The 18,540-nt window shown below is 46.3% G+C and overlaps 1 protein-coding gene and 1 non-coding gene across 2 annotated transcripts in view; one reads left to right on the top strand and one right to left on the bottom strand.

Annotated features, from left to right (window-relative positions):
* CLASP1 (cytoplasmic linker associated protein 1) overlaps positions 1-18,540 on the top strand; it is a 172,979-nt gene that overhangs the window by 31,903 nt on the left and 122,536 nt on the right. The window contains exons 3-7 of the mRNA XM_050340577.1: positions 14,732-14,810; positions 15,043-15,146; positions 15,645-15,736; positions 15,824-15,899; positions 18,199-18,296. Coding sequence (XP_050196534.1) covers positions 14,732-14,810; positions 15,043-15,146; positions 15,645-15,736; positions 15,824-15,899; positions 18,199-18,296 — 449 coding nt within the window. The remainder of the gene's footprint in view (positions 1-14,731; positions 14,811-15,042; positions 15,147-15,644; positions 15,737-15,823; positions 15,900-18,198; positions 18,297-18,540) is intronic.
* LOC126653094 (U4atac minor spliceosomal RNA) lies at positions 13,261-13,377 on the bottom strand. The gene has a single exon (XR_007632128.1). It is a non-coding gene; the product is annotated as a U4atac minor spliceosomal RNA (small nuclear RNA).

Genomic DNA, 18,540 nt, shown 5'->3' with positions numbered 1-18,540 from the left:
CCATTCCTTGGTGGAGATACCTTTTTGGTATTCCAGGGTAGTTTTGCAGCCTGGGGAGGAGCGCACCTTGCACGTGCACTGGGGCTGAACTGCAGCTGCTGTAGTGAGAAAGGCCAAATGAGTGCACTGAGAGCTTGGAAAAACCTAAGCAATGACTTTTAGGCTTTCTTTTAGGCCTGCCTCGAAAGAAGTTCTTGAACTGCTATTATGTGAGCAGAAAACTGGTTTGACTTGTGCTGCTCTTCTCATCAAACTTAGTGAGGAAGGAGAGTTGCATATGTCTGTCAGCTCCCTTCTGAGTGTGGCAGGTGCTGGGCTTGCTCTTTGCTCAGTGTGGTTGTAGGGTAACTAAATCCAGACTCACATCTTCTGTGTGGGGGAAAAGGACCTGACCAACGCCTTGAGAAGCAGACTTGGGAGCCTGATCCTGGATCTGCTGCAAGTCTGTTTTGTGGTGCCCAGAGTCAGCTGGGAGCACACTGGTTCCTTCCTATAAAATGAGAATATTTCTTCTAGTTCCTGGAGAGACAGTGTAGGCTGGAAGGATGATATTTGCCTGCATGCTGCTTTACACAAGTAAAAATAAAATAAAATCAGTGCTAGTGTTGATTCCCTTCTCAAACCCTCATAAGAAGGGATTTTGGATTGCTTTTCCATGGATATTTTGCCTGGGACCTTGTATTTCTTGCTGGGGAGAAGTGATACAAAGGAGGTGGTCATACTGGTATATCCTGACTTCTGGTCCTAATTATGTAGTGATCAAGAAGAATTTTATGGAAAAATAATGCTACTGAATTAATCTGTCTTGCAAAATAAAGTTTTCACTATCTTGGGTTATTTAATGAGTCACTTAAAGAAACCATCAAAGCACATGTAAGGTCAGCACATCATTGGGCTACTCTTTAAAAAGCAAGTGATCTCCCTAGTAGACTGAATTAACTTAGTAGCTAAAAATTCTCTTTTTGAATTCTTAGTGGCTAAAAATCTGTTTCTAAAAAAATTTAAATGATTTTTTTTAAGGTCTGAATTAAGTCATCAAAAGGTGAGAAATGTGCAGTGACTGCTGATTTCCCTGTTCCATTTCTGGGGAGAGTGTTAGTGCAGACAGCTGGCTTCAGACTCTGGGTTAGGGCTAGTCTGTTGGTCAGAATCTGGCCTGCAGCAGCAAATCCAAATTCCTTACTTTTGGTTGGTGAAAATGTCAAGATGCATCAAAAAACAGTGTGGGGCCTGCACCTCTCTTGCAGTTCTCTTCCTCAAATAAAGAGTTAATGAAGAATCTGTGCTTTGCTTCTGTGTTGCTTTGTGTTTGTGGCATTTTCTTTGATGTATGAATTTGGAGACAAGGAACAGAATATATATGTGCATACTCAAATTCCAAGTCCTTTGAAGGATGGGGGAGAAATCTCTTTAAATGGTGATGTGAGTGTACCAGTAGTTCTGCCTGGGTATTTTTTCCCTGCATGTGTAGATCTTAGACTGAACTTCATTTGTTACTGGACTGCATGCTGGCACAGTCCCAACACTGCAGGGAGGATGTATTTGAAGTAGCCAAATATTACAACTTCCCAACATACAGTACTGCTAGACCTCAGTGTGACAAGTTTATGATAGTAATAACGCTTTGTAGTTCCAGATGAGGATCTGAAAACTCACAAAAAACCCTACCTTGTATTTCCTGTCTTGCTAGGGTGCAGGAAAGTGCTATTAACCTACAGGAGGAAAAAGATGAAGGGCAAGAAGGGACATAACTGTATCTGGATCTGCTTCTGAAGTGGTTCGTGATGTGCATTTTGTGGAAGATTTAGCAACTATCTGCTTGACTTCCTTTTCAATGTCTGTGCTTAAGAAAAAGCAGCCACTTGATCTCTAACCTTCACTACAAACCGTGTTATCAGGAAAGAACATTATGTTTCTTGGTTTTATCCTTGGGCATTGTCATACTTCAAGTCCCCTAAATGATGTTTTCTAGTCTGACGTAGTTACTATCTGTGAAACTCAATCTCCAGTTCAGCTGAAATATCCTCTGTGCCGTAGACTGCAAGAGACTTGCCAGCAGCAATCCCTCCTCCTTCCAGAACCACATTGCCTTTGACAGGCTGATAGAGAAATAGTAATTGAAGCCCATAGCTCTGTGTGACTTTGAAGTTTTTACTTTTATCAGATGATGTCAAGTTAAACAAAACCTAGATAAAGGAACCACAAGCCCAATGCCATTTCTTTGCCGAAAAGAATGTACCAGTTCCTGGTATGACTGGCAGTATTTGAACTTGATGTGTGTGTGTGTATCTTGCTGCCTGATCTATGTTGCAGATCCTTTATACCTGCATGAAATCCTGTTGAATTCCAAGATTGTCATGGATCAGGTCATGTAGCTGTAGTCTTTGGGGACTGCAAATTGTTGCCTGGCTTATTCTACCTGGAGAAGGATTAAAAAAATCGGTTTTGCTGTTTCACAGTCTGTCAGCAAGGTCTTACATGTGGTGACACGGAAGCGCATTAAACCTGTTTATGAATTGGCAGGGCTGCTTCTAGCTAGTATATATAAACTGTTTCAGGTTTTAATGAACATTTGAAATCAGTTACAGCTGAAGACCTATATGTTAAGAATCAATTAAAAAAAAGCTTTGTAATATTGTGACCTGCCTGATCTAATCTGGGCACTGGGGTGGGGATGGTATTGAACTAATTGGTCTTTGAAGACACCTTCTAACCTGCTTTTATTGGTGAGGCCTATTCTTATGCTAAAGGTAAAGAGCTACTGTGTCATTTAATTTGGTATGGAATGTGCAGTAGGGCTGGATGGGATGGGAGGGAGCAATCTGGCATCCCTTTCATGTCAGGTTAACAGTGGCACACTGTCACATACAGCACTCTGTTTGTCTTGTTTCGGGGTTCACAAGGCATCAGGTTTTTGGCTCTTGGAGCTCTCAGAGTGACCGTGTTTCCCCTTCTGTGTGAAGAGGTTGCTGTATTTGAGACAGAAAGTAATACTAATGGGACACTTCAGTTTGGAATAGGTGTCCCAAAGGGAAGAAACTGCTTTTGAGGTTACAGGAGCGGGAAGGCTTGCATCACTTCCATCCAGTATGAATAAAAAAAGATGAGATGGCATAGAGTGGAGAAGTTTCAAAGATGTGAAGGGCACATTTTTAGAACTGTTGGTCCCTCTGGGTGCTGCATATTTCAGTTCAAGCTGGCATTTAATTTGAGCTTTAGAAATTTGCTCCAAGCCTGCCTTAAAATCTTTTGGAGACAAAAGTAAATAAGTAAATCCCCCTTCGAATGTGCTTGTGATGACCACAGGGGACAGCTTAAGAGACAGTCTTTTAAGAAGTCTCTTCCTCTGCAAATTACAGCTATTTCTGTGCTTCCTTCATAAAACCTGTTGATTTGAACAAGAATGAAACATTTAGAAAATTGTTCTTCCCTTTCTCCTCTGAGGTGAAATTCTGCCAGTTATATTTATTCTTCTTCAAAATTGATTTACAGTGTTGCTATAAGTTTCTGCAGTGTTGGGGCAAAAAAAGCCCTCCCTTCCCCTGAAACATGACACAATCTCTTTTACTAAGCTATATTAAATTAAATGTCTGAATTTTTGTAAAGAAAGGCTCTGCTATTAACTGCTTGCATAAATATACATTGTATCCTGTTCAGCAGGAAGCTGCCAGGCTGTTCTTGTTAACAAGTGCCCAGTGAGAACAAACCTCTGAGAAAATAACAGAATTACAAAACAAGGCATCAGTCTCCTAAAATCACAATCAAAATGGTTGTTTACACACTTGACTCAGCTTACCCTTTGTTGTGTTGAAAGTAATGATGAGAATTGTGAAGGAGAGAAAGGTGTAGTAAAAGCATTGTGAAAGGTGAGTAGAGCCTGTCCAGGAGGCACATGTGGGGTGTCAGCTCTTTGTGCGCCCCGTGCTGAACCCTGAGTGGCTTCTTGGGTTACATTTTATAGCTTCTGTTCCTCTGATGTATTTCAGTTTCTTAAGAGTTTCATCTAAGACAGTTAATCCAAGAGCTAATGATTTAGTTGAACATTTAATTAATACTTTTCTTGTATTAGTCCACAAGAATTTGCGGAAACCTCCAGCGTGAGGGATGTTTGTTTGTGTAGCTGCGGCACCAGAGCATTGATAGGAGCTATTTGCCTGACTTGTTTAAATGCGTTTCTAGAGCTGGATATAGAAGCCAAAATGTATGTGGTTTGTCCCTGTAATTTTCCAATTGGTTTTCCACTTGTGCTGTCAGCTGCTCAGATGGCTTATTCTTTTCCCTTAACAAAATGCTGGCTCCTTCAAGCAATGTAGAATGCAGAATTCCTTCCTCTTCCCTTGAGGTGTTTGTGTTGGTTTTTTGTTGTTGTTATTTTTTGGGGTTGGTTTGGTTTTTCTTTGGGGGGTGGGAGGGTGTGTGGTTGGTTTTTTTGGTTTTGTTTTTAAATCTGTAAAATGTTTTTCCAGTTGAACAGTTCTGGAGACTGGAGCACTTTGGCCACAGGAACAGACACGGGGTACTGCTTGAGCTGCCTTACCCATGTCAGCCCACCCTTGTGTCCCGAGTTGGATCTTGAACTTGGGACAAGTTCTTGGCAAGAACTTGGCAAGCCTCTTCAGCTTGATCTGCTCTGGCTGGGCTTCCACGGGTGCCAGCTGCAGGAGTTCTTTCGTAGCAGTGGGTTTCCAGCAGGACAACAATAGCCAGTAAAATCTTTCCAGGCAGATTTTGTTGAACAGTTGTCCCACAGTCAAACAACTGTCACCTCTTTTATATCCAAAACGTCAGGTGGGTAGAGGGATGATGATGAGTGGTTTTTGTATGGAATTGGGTTTTCCAGGCAGCTTGTTAGAAAAGCCACAAGAACCCAGCTGAGCTGCAGGGCTTGGTGCACGTGGTGTTTGCTCCAGAGCAGTTCTGCAGACATTGCAGCCTCTGAGTGCCAAGGCAAGAAATCTACCCTTACCCATGGGCAGGTGTCTTGGACCCTGGATACCTGGTGGATGGGTAGCTTGCCTGAGACTGCAGAACCTCTTTGGGTTCCTGACCACATGCCAGGCACCCCTGTGGCCCAAGGGTGTGCCCTCATTTAGATGCATTGTGCTTCGCTGTGCTGTCATATAATTGAGATCTGTTGGACACAACTAAAGAGGCGTCTGTTTTCAGTCTGAGGGAGGAAAACAGATGTTTTATTCTCTCGTGAGAGCTCAGTAGAGTGATGCATCAGCTGTTGCTCCAGATCTTGATGATGACAGCCAAAAAGGCAAAGGAAAAGACACAGAGGTCAAAAGGAGTTGAGGAGAGGAACATTAAATAATTTTTGTTTCCTGTGTGTTAGGTGACGTGGGATTTAGTTCTGAAGCATGTGGAAAGAATTAGCCTCTAAGTTAGCATTACCTTTTAAATGAGCAGGGGCAGAATCTTTTTCACTGATTTCTGTTTCCTAGACCAGACAAATTAAAGCCTTGGAAGAGACCTAATTACCAGAAGTTAAAAGCAATGCCTGAATAGATCAAGAACTGTGCTAAGAGCTGAGTGTAAGAGAGACACAGTTGCAAGAATCCTGCTTGAGTTGGAGCTGCTAAGCCAGAAGCTGTGTAAGGAGCTCTGCAGGGTGCTAGGCCTGGGTCAGTTGTGTCCCTTCAATGGAATGTCCCTGTCCCCTTGCAGGATCACACAGTGGCTCAAGCAGAGAGTGCATGGTGGCAGTGCCCAGCTTGCAAGTGGGCACTGGTACATCTGTTGATGGTGAGATCTGGTTCTACCTGCATAGGCACACTTAGGTTAGCACATCAGAGCTGGGACTGTGCCCTCCTGTGTTCTTGTGGCACGGTTTTTCTGGGATCCTGGTTGTAGCTGGAGTCACTGAGGGCAAACCTTTGGAAGTTTTCCCGTTAGGTTGTTTGATGTGAATTGAAAAACAGCAACTAACTGTACCTTGGAGTGACTAAGAGAGAATAGTAACAGAGGAAACTGATGTAGCCAACAGCTTAAACCAGAAGCCTCAGTCTTAGCTCACCTGTCTTACTGAACAGTAAGTTGCGCAAAGCACCACATCTGCTGTATAGGTTGTGCTAGATCTTATGGCTGCTGTAGATGCTGGGTTAGATCTAGCTCAGGTGCACCTCTCACTGGTGTAGGAGAGACTGAGCAGTGGTTTAACCTATATCTTTAAGGATCATCCTCAGGGCTTTCTCCTGAATGGGTCAGAAGGAGTATGAGTAGGATGCCTGGGGACTCTTCTCAAGGGTGTAGGACTGTGTGGTACAAGCTGAGCAGTCTGTCTGTGCAGGGCTGGGAGGTGCTGTGAAAGCTTTAGGTCTTAAGATGTTTCCAGAGTTTTACAAAGGCTGTGGCTACTGAAAACGCTATTGCATTCTTGGCTGCATGTGTTGCTTTCTTCCCAAACAAGGCAAGAACTAAACCTCATTAACTGTGATCTAGCAAGAGATGCCAGCATCTGGTAACTACCCTGCTCAAGTCAGCTGCTGCCCGCTCCTCACTGCAGTGGCTGCTTGGCCTCCCAGACTGATCCCCAGCTTTTTTCACATTCCAGCAGCTGGTGGAACTCAGCTGTGTTTGCACCTATTTGGTGCCCTCCTCCTGAAGCTGTCCATGCAGCCTGTCATCACAGGATTGCTGTTGCTCATAAAAGGGTGAATTGAATGGTGTAGACTGGTAGTGCAGATGTTCAGAAGCTTGGGAACTAGTGATCAAGGGGAGTATCTTGATATTTGAGCATCCTCACAGTTCTTTCTAGTCTTTGTGAGTCCTAAGGGAGCAAAAAGGACTGTTGGTGATTTTCTGCTAGGTTGTGTGCTTGCCTTGTTTTTTATCAGATGCTGTCTAAACCCTCAGAAGCACTTCAGTATTAGAGCGTGCTGAGCTTTTCTGTTCCTGTCGGTGTTAGAGATGGAGTTGGGGTCAGTGCTTCTGTGCTAGAAGCTTTGAGGTGCTCCAGCTAATAAGGTTCTGCCTAAAGGCAAATTACCAGTGTGATTTCTCACTTGCTCTGTGCACTGTAGCAGCCTTTTGCCTCTAATGGAGGGGAAAGCATTGTTATTGGGTGAACCAACCTGGTCTTTTAATAAGGCACATTGTGCTGTGCTAGCAATTTATTAGTTGCCATAAGAAAGGCTTTCAGTTTTCCTATGAAAAACAAAGCAGGGCAATGCAATGGTTTTTCTTCTTTCTCTGACATATTCTTGTTGCTTTTCTGTAAGAGCACTCGTATTTTGCTTCATTATGCCTTGAACTCCTGAGCTGCAGCTGGTCACCAAAGCTACAAGGATGTGGTCGTCCTGATCCTAAGCTGATGCTGGGGCATGATCTCATCAATGCTCACAGAGCTACATTCATTTTTCCTTACTGGCTGAGGACCTGGCTGTAAGTGTAAGTGCTCAGCTGGAGGCAATGGAAATGTTTGGAATAGTGGCAGTGTTTGTGACTAAGATACATAACTGCTGCGTGGTGAGGAACCAAAGGCAATAGCAGTTGGTAGTGCAGGTGTTTCATTTTGATGTTGTTTCATATGAAGACACAGAGCACTGAGTGCTGCTGTGCAGGTATCCATACCTGTCAGGTGCTGCATGAACCAGACCACCTTTCTGAAACAACGCTCCTGGCTTTCAGCGGTGTTTGGGGTAATTGAGACACGGAAGTGTGAAATAAACTGGGACTCTGCTTTCAACTGCAAAGCCTCCTGTTGTATTACCATGAGTGCTGCTTCCCTGGAGATGGAGCACAACTGGAGTTTATGTCAGTGGTGATTTACCTGCTGTGCTGTCTGGTGTTTCGACCTTGCTCGAGGTAGAAAAGCCACCTGTGCTCCACAGCAGTGACTCTGCAACTTGTGATTCCCTCTGTGTCCTTTGGACAGAGCCCAGTGGCTGCTCTTCTCATCATGTGCAACCGTTCAAGGACTAGTTCAAAATCTTTGCAAAAGAGGGTGAATTAGTTATTCTTTGGAACTCATCCCTTTGGTTCCCCTGGGCAGAGGAAGGGCAGGGAGCAGTGGCTGGGGGCTAACTTGCTCCAGCTCTTTCACTTAGGACATATTTGTCAGCTCTCCTGCAAGTGGATGACCACATTTCAGAGTGATCATGTTCTTTTAAGCATCACTCTATTTGGTTTTGTGGAGTCTTTGTAGTGATAACTTCTTGCTCTGTGGTACATTTCCTTAAATTGCTTTTAATTACTCGTGTTACACCAGATCTGTAGCTCTGAGATCAAGAGACAACTGAGGGGGTTTTTGTTGGCTTTTTTTACTGGATCCAGAAAGTAGTTCTTGTGATTTTTTGCTTTTGCACAGGAAATGTACCCTTGTGTCCTAACAGTAGCAGTAAAAATACATCTATGTATTGATCATTTCTGACAACTTTTAAACATTTAAATTACTTTAGTTCTTCTGGGATTTATTTCACTCTAGATCTAGGCAATATTTACTAAGTTGCTCATCTGTTACCAGGTTTGTCAATGAAGGAGAACTTTTAATAACCAGGTTTTGGTGGTTTCATTGGGTGTTTTAGTTCACCTGCTTCCATCAGCCCAGCAGTGAACCCTGGCAGCCTGTCATTTGTCACATGGGCTTTACTCTCCTTGATCACTGTCCCACAGTGCTTGCACCATTGTAGGCTCTGAGTTGACATCAAGTAAACTGGTCCCCAGAATTTTGGTGTCAGCTGTGAACCTTAATTCACAGATTTCGTTATAGTTTTTTACAAGCAGTAGTTTAGAAGCGCTCAGTTTGTGCTCTGAGCTCTGTTTCGTGTCATTGCAGTTCTCCCTCTCTCCAGTCCCAGAGGACCTGTGGGAAGTTGTGTTGCTCCTCGTGTTTTAAAGTGAGGCGTTTGCTGGAAGCTCAGATGGATGGGACTGTAGCGTGGGGACTGCTGGGACACTACTGGCTGTCATCACAGTGAGGGAAGGTGATTCAGTCGGCCTGCAAGGGTCAGAGGAGCTCAGAGTTGTGTTGGTGTGGAGGCCTAGGGAAAATAAACTTGCAAGATGATGTTGGACAGAGCCTAGGACTGAGGGGAGACCACAAGTAGTGGAGCTCTGGGAACCTGTCTGGATTTTCCTCTGAGGTAGTGCCACAGCACAGACAGCATGAGCAACCTGGGATTCAGTGCCTTTAGGGAGGGCTGTTGTCATGGGCTGTCCACAGAAGGAGACCGACATCTCTGGGTGTACTGCCAAGAGAAGAGAAAAGGTCTTCAAGCACGATATAGGAGAGACTGGGAAAAGGGATATAGAGATGAAAACTGTTGTGTGGTTTAAATCCTGTCAGGTCTGCTCAGTGTGCTGCTACTTGGATACTCATGCAGTGGTGCTAGGAGCCCCTCAGTGCTGATACTCTCCAGTGTACAGGATATGGTGTCCCTGCTAAGGGAGGACAGAGTGCTGGGGATGTTCCTGATCCACCGTGACTGTTCTCAGCCATAACAAGTCTTTGTTTGGTCTCGTATTGCTTAGTGTAACTCCTTGTTTTGGGCAGAATAACCGATCACCTGTACAGTGGGGCAGAAAAACCCCCCTCTGAATGGTTTCTGTAGCTCTTTTTTCCATTCTTCTAAATAGATATCTGGCCTCTCATCAGTATCTTAAACACAAAAGAAAGTCACTATAAGATTGTTCTGTTTGGTAAAGAAAAACTCACATGTTAATTAGTTAAATTTTCTAAACTTCACAGATTTAGAAATTGGTGGTAGATAAGAAATAAATGTGTCATTTTTCTTCCAGGTAGCTACTCCAAGAGACTGTGATCCATGTTCAGTGTAAAAACTTGCATATTCAAACCAAGCAGATGCTTTCTTTAGGCAGTGCTGTATTGAATGGCAAATCAATGGCCCAGCACCCAAAATTGTGTGGGGATTCTGAAGGCGATATCTGTGATAGAATGGATGGTATCTCATGGATCTAGAGAAAGAACCCAGGAAAAACTATTTCAAGTCTTCCCCCGTTCAGCTCTTAGACCACAGCTTGTAGTCACGCCAGTAAAACCAGTTGTGCTGCTGTTACTGCATTGTTTGCTGGGGATGGTTTTGCAAATTGTGTTGTACAGAATAACTCATGATCTGTGTCTGTGCTAGGATCGTTGGGCTGGGGAGATGTACTGATGCTGCCAGTGCAGATGTGATCCTTGCCTTGGAATATGAAATGTTAAGTGCTGGAATGGTAGAAGGAGGTGGACTCTTCCAGAGTGGATGTGGTTGTGGTCGAGTGCAGGTGGAATACAGCAGTCAGCATTTCATAAGTTAACTTCATGTTTCTCTGTCTGCCAGGAGTTTTGTTACTGCTGTGCTGACCCAAAATATGTACCTGCCTCCAAAACTAAATTTGCTAATGTCATCTAACTTTAATGCTTGCTTGGTCTTTGGTGCCCAGTTCAGTTGTGGTGGATGTTTCATGTCCCAAGGAATTAGAACAGCCCTGTCTGACTGTTTATTGCTGGTCAGACAGGCAGTGAAGTGGGGCATCAGTGCTTGCCTTGGGTTTCCCAGTGTAGTCTGAAGTGTTCTCCTGTTTTCAGAAATATATTAGATTTGCATACTTAAATTATGCAAGTGCATCTCCATGTCTTTGTTTATGAATCCAAAAGACAATCTAAGCAAGTGTTCAAAAAAACCTGGTTGAATTCTCTTACAAATCTTTTTTTTCATGATGGGACTTAGAAGTCTTTTCTTCCATCTTCCTTCCCTCTTCCAAGAAAAACCTCCCAGGCAGAGACTTCAAAGTGAAATAGCCAAGTTGTGTCACCAGTGGTGATGAGCATGCTGAAACAGCATGAAGCAAGCTGGTGACACAGCTTGGGTAGGAGCTCTCTCCATCATTTCCATTTGGTTCCCAAGCTGCCAGGTGTGGAAGGTCCAGCAGGAGGCCAGCAGAGTAAAACCACTCTGTGGGTATGTGCTGCTCAGCCCATTGCTGCTTCCCTGCAAGAGACATGGGATAGAGGTTTGTGCAGCAGCCATCACATCTCTGCTGCACGTGGCATGATGCAGAGTGGAGGAAAGGGTTTGCCTCTCCCCACCACAGTTTGTGCAGGCTCTCAGGGTAGCCCGAGGCTGAGATTCACTCTGGTCACTTTGTGCTGGATCAGCTGCTGCTGGATTGTGCAGCTTTCTTACCCTTTTATGGGAGCATATTTAGGTATTTAATACCCAGGTATTAAAGGATAGATGCTTTGAGTTCTTTGAAATAACTTTTTGTTGACCTCTTAAAAAAAAAGTATTGTCTGTATTGGGAAAGGCTGTGTGGCATCCTGGGAACTAATCCTTTACTGACCTGGTAGTCAGAGGCAGGAGAAGGGCCTGCTGACAGCACCTGGCACCGACAGGAAGTGCTCCAAGACACGACAAAGCAGCAGCAGATGCCAATGGAGCTGAATTCTGGGTGGCATAACTTGCCACCCAGACTATTATTGGACTATAGTGGGGAACCTCAGAAGTCAAATAAGCAGAGCAGCAGAGCCTCAGACAGAGCACATAATGCTGTGTGTTTCTGATTCTGAGATCGTTCTTTTGGGGGCCAGTATATAAAGTAGGGGCTGAAAGACCTGTGCTGATGTAAAGGCCTGGAATAGCTTTGTGGTTATCAACCCTGCAGCATTATCTGGAATTTCGGATGGAGAGCTGCCCTTCCTGTGTGTGGAACTGTGCTGGCCAGCAGGCTTCCCTGGAGAGAGGCCCTGCTGCGGGATCAGGGAGTGGGGTGGCTGCTGATGGGGCCCATCTCTGCTCTGGCCCTGAGAGTCTCCCTTCTCCTGAGGTTTCTCCTGGTCACTGGTTTGTTAGTTCAGGCAGAGCTGAGTAACTGCTTCAGTGGTGAACAGGTGGTCTCTTCAGTGCAGTCAGTCCAATGCAACAAGGGCTGGAATTCAATCCATTATTCATTTGTTTGCCAGCCATGCCCTGGCTTGTCTGTTATCTGTCTGTAGTGGATCCGCTGGCTCTCTCAATCCATACATGACTTCAACTTTTTACCTCTGACCTTCAGCAGTTTGGGGCAGGTGGCACATTGGAGTTGATAAATGAGTCCAGCATGGTCGGGAATAACATCTGCTCACCCCAGTGTCTGTTTCCTCAATAGCTGTCCAAGTGCCACTGTAATCATTGTGCTCAATAAATCCCCATTTTTATAAGCACAACAGCAAAAAGTCTTGGGAAGCGTAGCTTGTCCTCCCAGCCTCATCCTGGGGATGAACTGCAGGGTATGTTTGCACTGTGCATGTGTTTCCTTTCATGTTTGAGCGATGAGTTCCCCTCACTCTTTCTGGTTTGCAGGCAGTTTGAAGAAGAGATGGATCCTTTCCTCTCCCGGGATCGAATTTACCCCTGGGGCACATCTCTGTAATTGCAGGCAGCACACTTATCTCTGTGCAGGATGCTGGTGTGATGGGACTCTGATCAGACAGCTGTGAATGGTGATTTGCACTCAGAATCCCATTGATTTTCCCTAAAAGCATCACTCCACTAATGAGGATCCACTCTCTTGCTGGGGCTCTGCTGCCCGACCCCAGCCGGGAGGCTGCGGGTGAGCTGGCAGACAAGCAGGCAGCGATGGGGCTTAGGGCAGCTGGCTGAGCATTTGTCAATGGTAGATTAAATCCAGTGTGCAAGATGAATGTGAAAATGAAACACGGCTTAACAGAAGCACGAGGAAAATTCTCCTTTGGCGTACAAATAGATTCTAGATCTTGTCGGCATGCTGCAAATTATGTTGAATTAAAAAAAATGACACGGTTGAAGGATGTGTTACTCTGAGGGGGAAAACTGCAGGAGGTGTTTGGAGAACGTGTGTTGGGAGAAGTTGGGATCCAGGGCCTTGTATTTAGGAAATTTTTCTTGGCAGACTTGACGTGGAGTTGTAGGCTGTTTCTTGTACGCACCACGCATAGCTCCCTGGGCGCTCCGGAGCTGAATACACGGGACAGACAGAGGGTTGTTGTGGACAGCCCGCTGGCGTGCAGAGCAGCCGTGGTGACTCCAGCAGGAGCCAGAACAGCGTGACCCGGACATGGAGCGTTTAGGGGTGTAGTGTGGACAGCGCGGGTATCCCGGACGCGGCTTTCTCAGGGACATTGGTTGTTGATGGGAGGGGGGCAGTGAGAGGGGTGCCGGCCTCAAGCGGCCGTGTCACATCGCAGCAGTTCCCGTACACGCCACCGCGGCGGGTGCCTGCTCGGGCTCGGACCGGACCGGCTCTCCCTGCCGCGGGGCGAGTGTCGTTGGGACGCGCCGGGCAGTCGCCGCGGTGCGAGGTTCCAAAAATTGCGCCGCGCACGGAGCGGGCGCCGCTGTGTTGCTTTAGGCGTTAGCAGGGCTGCCCTCACTACACGCTCATTGAGCAGCCGCGCAACCCCCAGATAAGGACGGTTGAGGGGCCCGTGTGGCCGCGCCGCCCGTAGGGGAGGGCGAACTGCGGCCAAGGTCGCGGCGAGGGCCGGCGCGCCCCCGGCCCGCTCGCTCCCGCCAGCCGGCTCGGGGCCGCGCTCCGCGCGGGGTCGCGCGGGAAGCGGCGGCTCGGGGCGGCCCCGCGCCCGGTTCGAGCCCATTTGAGGGCGGCCGTGGCGCTTACCCAGAGTGCTCCGCGCGTTGCGGTGCTCATTTGCATAGGGGCGGGGCAGCCGCGCGGGCGGCAGCGGGGCCGGGGCGCGCCCCCTGCTGGGCACCCGCGGGCCTGGCCGGTCCGGGCCGTGGGGATGATGGAGGTGGTCTGTGCGGGGCGGGTGTGCCCCTGCTCCCCGGGCTTGTACCCGGCCAGGGGATGCGCAGCGAGTGGGGATATGTGCGTGCGCGATTATACACACACCTGTGTGTGCGTACAGCGGGTGTAGATGGGGTTATATATATGGAGGTTTAGGTTAGATATCAGGAAAAGGCTTTTCACTCGCAGGGTGGTTGGGCACTCCAACAGGCTCCCCGGGGAAGTGGTCACAGCAACAAGCCTGATGGAGTTTCAGGAAGCGTTTGGATGATACTATCAGGCACGTGGTGTGATTCTTGGGGTGTCCTGTGCAGGGCCAGGAGTCAGACTCAATGATCCTGATGGGTCCCTTCCAACTCAGCAAAAAATGTAAAATAAAATTTAAAATCTAAAAATAAAAAAAATGTGTATATATGCCCATTTGTGTGTATGTACAGACCGCATAGACATGTATGTGTATATATGTACGCTTAGGTGTATGTACAGGGAGCTGGGCTGTGCTGGGACAACTCTGGTGGCACCACCTCAGAATCCTGGCTATACCTGACACTTCCAGGTATGACTGACCTCAGTGCTTCTCCAAAAGCTTAGAGAGAAATGTCTCATACCAGCATGATCCTGGTCTATAGGGTCTTGCCATGTGTTTCATATGCAGGGTACACAGTATATTCAGTATGTAATGTATCTTTTTGTAGCTCATAAATGTAATTAATCAGAGGGGGCTTTCTGATCTGCAGGCTGTCCTGAAGCTTCTCTCAAATAAGGTGTCTTTCCATAGATTTCAGTTATGTTATGAAAGAGTTGAGTTTAATTTCTGCCAGTGAATAATTAAGCAGCTCCTAGTGCATGTTTTCTAACTGTAATTGTAATAATTGCAATTAATTAGAAATGTTAATTACAGCAAATACCGCAGGAGTTATGTATATGGTTTGTGTACACTGGACATGTATATGTATGAATTTAGCATTGTGCAGCAATTACAGCTGTAGTGCACACTAAAACAGTGTCTATCCTGTGCTTGCAGGTGGTTCTCCTGGGGATTGACATCATTTCCGCACTCGTGTCCCGCTTGCAAGATCGCTTCAAGGCGCAGATTGGCACAGGTGAGGGGGCTGTGTGTGAATGTCCCCGGTGCTCTGCTGGCATCCCCTCTGGTGCTGTACACAAAGCTTGGTTTCCCCCCAGGAGAGCACTCAGGAGGCTCTGGGTGGTTTCAGGCTCAGCTGAAGGGCAGCAGGTCTGATTCCTCCATTGGGTGGGGGGAGAGCAGAGGAGCTGTGCCACTGCACCAGTTTTTTCCTGAGGGATTTGGATGTTGCTGTTTTCTTTCCTCAGTGCTGCCAAGTTTACTTGATAGACTGGGAGATTCTAAAGACTCTGTGAGGGAGCAGGATCAGACCTTGCTGCTGAAAATCATGGAACAAGCTGCTAACCCTCAGGTATGTTCGACAGTCCTCTACAGCATGAGTGACTGGCTGTGTAAAAAAGGAAAACTTTTTTCTGTCAGACACCTTTCTCTTGTGGCTCTGTCTGAAATGGCTTCATCTCCCTACGCCTTGTTACGAGATATTTGCCTCACTTGAGAACACTGTTGCATGACAGGATACACATGGGAGTGTGAGTGTCAGTGGATTTCCCAGGGATGGGATGGGGTGTGTAGACATCAGAGTAGTTGTGCTGGGTCTTTGGAAGGTACTTGCTTTCTGTAAGTATGAATATTGTTTTAGGTAGTAGGGAGTTACTGTGGAGTCAGCATAGAACAAAAGAATTAGTCAGATCTAAAAGTGTCTTGCTACTTCTTGTCCTGTTCTACTTGGATGGGCCTAAATCTTACATTTAAGTTCCAGAGATGGCGTGGTGTATGTCTGCTGGAAGAGAGAATCTGTTTCTTCCCCCACTGTCTGTTTTTCCTGTCTCACTCCCTCTTTCTTCCACAGTACGTGTGGGACAGGATGCTCGGAGGATTCAAACACAAGAATTTTCGGACAAGAGAAGGGATTTGCCTCTGCCTTATTGCAACACTCAATGCGTAAGTGAGAACCTTCTGCAAACCGGTGTTGTGTACACAAGCCTGCTCTGTGATTCACAGTGGTGCTCTTTTGTTCTTTATTCCCAGATCTGGAGCTCAGAGTTTAACACTGAGTAAGATAGTGCCACATATATGTAACTTACTTGGAGATCCAAACAGCCAGGTAAGCTTTTGCTGGGAGTCACATCTAAAGGTTGTGCTGGTTGCCTTGTTGGTAAGCAGGGCTATGCGTTTTGCCTGGTAAATCAGCTCACTGTGCTGCGGTGAGCTCTGAACAATGCTGTGCATGAAGAGCCCTTTGCTGGTTTTGAAGAGCATATCAGTTACTCCAGGAGTTCAACAGAACAACATGAATCTGCAGGCGAGATGAACAGAGCAGGAAGCCTTTGTGGGAAAGGAACTCCTGTGCCTTACAGCCTTGAATACAGGGGAGGTTGCAGGGATCCCTCTGGGCTTGGTGCAGCACCCCTCACCTTCAGACAACAACCAGGCTGTGCAGGGAGAGCAAATGGGACCAGTCGGACAGCCTGGCCGTGTGTGCTGCCAGAAACTGTACAGGAGTGTTCTCAGCAGGGAGTGAAGACAAGTGTATGGAAACCTTAAATCAGCAACGCAACCCAAATGAAAATGCAACTGAATAAAATTTGTTCCTTCTATGTGCCTTTTGTCCTACTTAAAGTTAGATGCAAGTATGTGAGGTTAGTGAGGAGAGGGGGATGGGGAAGCAGGATTCAAACCCATATCGTGTAATGTGCACTAGCAGTTTTTCAATAGCCCTGTTGGTTCCCCTGCCAACATGAGTGACACATAATGGGATTCAGGTCTGGAGCTGGTGTTCAGCTGGAAGGAGGTGTGGGCTGTCCAACTGGGGAATGGGTTTCCCATGGCTCTGGGGAGTTGGCCATATTCCCCTGGCTGTCAGGGCCTCCCCTTGCTGAAGAGGAGGACTGAGTGTGAAACAGCCTTCCCTTGCTGCTTGTGCCAGTGCAGGAAGATAAATCCATTATTGCGAGAGAAGTTTCTGAGAAAGTTTAATATTCAGGGTCCTCAGGTTCTGAGCTGAGACTAAGCAAGCTCTTACCCTTCAAGGGGATACTGGGTTTAGGGCTTGGGTGTGTTGAACAGCCAGATGCCTTGATCCTTTCATTGGTGAGCTGTTGAATGAACTGGGAAGTTGTTGTTTTCCCTCTGCGCTGCCTCTTCCTTGTACCTGGCACAGCTCATTATCCCATATCCAGCTGCAGGAATGAATGGGGCTGATCTCTCCCTTTCTTCTGGATCTGTTTTCTCGTCCTCAGAAAGCCCATGCCTGAACTGATCAGACACAAAATCGCTGTCCAAGTGGCTCCTGGTGGAACAGGGCCTGTCCGGGGTCAGGGCTTGGTCCTGTGCTCCCGTAGGGCTGCTGTGCTGCTGGTGCCTTCTGAGGGCTGGGAGAACTGCTGCTCGGTCACTGCTGCCCTCTCTTGGAGAGAGGACAGAGAACACATCCAGGTCAAGTTCTTTGTTGTGGATGTGGGAGCTGTTCCATTACAGCTCTTTTCAGAAGGAGTGCTTTTGTTGTTTTCAGCTAATGCAGTTGTGTAACCCAGTGTGCATCTGGTGTGACAGCAGTATTTAAACTCTGATTACCTTCTCAAAAATAAAATTGGGATTGAGTCGAATGTTCAGGGTTTTTTTGACTAGGAAGCAGGGCACATGTGCCTGCCCTTTGAATCTCACCTATAGGCAATTCCAGCTTGTGTCCATGAGATATTCCATGTCTAGTCACAAGGCGTGCAGGTGTGTGGGTAACTGCCAGACCATCTTCTGAGAAGCAGAAGTGCCCAGCTGTGTAGGTGTTTCTTCAGGCAGAGCAGATAGTTTACCTTCTCTGCCTGCTGTGCGTGATAGAGGAAAGGGGTTAAGTACAGAAAGGTGACACTTTAATCAGATTCATGTCTCTTTGGTGGTTTGGAAGGAAGGATGTGCTCAGCAGTTTCTTGCAGATCAGTTTGGAAAACATGCAAAATTAATGGTGACTCAAGTGAATGATTGCTCCTCCCTCCCTCCCTCCATGTTTTGTTATCAACATAGAAACATAAGTTTGTAAGACAGATTTAAAAGTCAGTTTGTTTTATAATGCCCAAGTAATACAAGGCCTATTCGTGTTTCTCTCCTTTTTTCATCCAATAAATGTACCTATTGCACACAATGGCTTGAATTTGGCAAAGGCAGCTAAGCTCCCTATGTATGAAACCTTTCATCTTATGCCTTCACTGCCTTTTCAATTAAATTAGACCTGCTGATACTGCTAATATGTGAAATGCAGGGTTGGAAGCTCCTTCGTGAACCTTGTGGTAATGTCTATAGTGGCCCCTGTTGTTGCTGAGAAATATGCAAATTTAGTAATCTGAGGTAGGACAGGGATTTAGTTATTTAAATTGTAAAGATGATTGATTTCGCTCATCTCTCACATTCAGGTTCGAGATGCAGCAATAAACAGCCTCGTGGAAATTTACAGACATGTTGGTGAGCGTGTAAGGGCTGATCTCAGTAAAAAAGGATTACCACAATCTCGGTAAGTTGAGAATGTCCTTATGTCTTCACTGCTTTTGGCCTTCATTTTATTACCTTCCTGCCTGCCTTTAGAAAGCTTTGGGAGCTGTGGGATTGAACCTTTTCCTGGGATCAGGGTTTGATTTTTCTTCATCTCAGAAACACTCAGGCTTCACTTAATGTGGATCCTGTGCCTTTGCCCATGTATGTCACAGCATCTGTGGAAAACCAGTAAAATTATTACAAGTATTTAGTTAAATGATTTC

The sequence above is a fragment of the Myiozetetes cayanensis genome, unplaced genomic scaffold, assembly GCF_022539395.1.
Source record: "Myiozetetes cayanensis isolate MyiCay16 unplaced genomic scaffold, myiCay2020 scf9, whole genome shotgun sequence".
Taxonomy (NCBI): Eukaryota; Metazoa; Chordata; class Aves; order Passeriformes; family Tyrannidae; genus Myiozetetes; species Myiozetetes cayanensis.
This window is presented reverse-complemented; position numbering and strand designations above follow the sequence as displayed.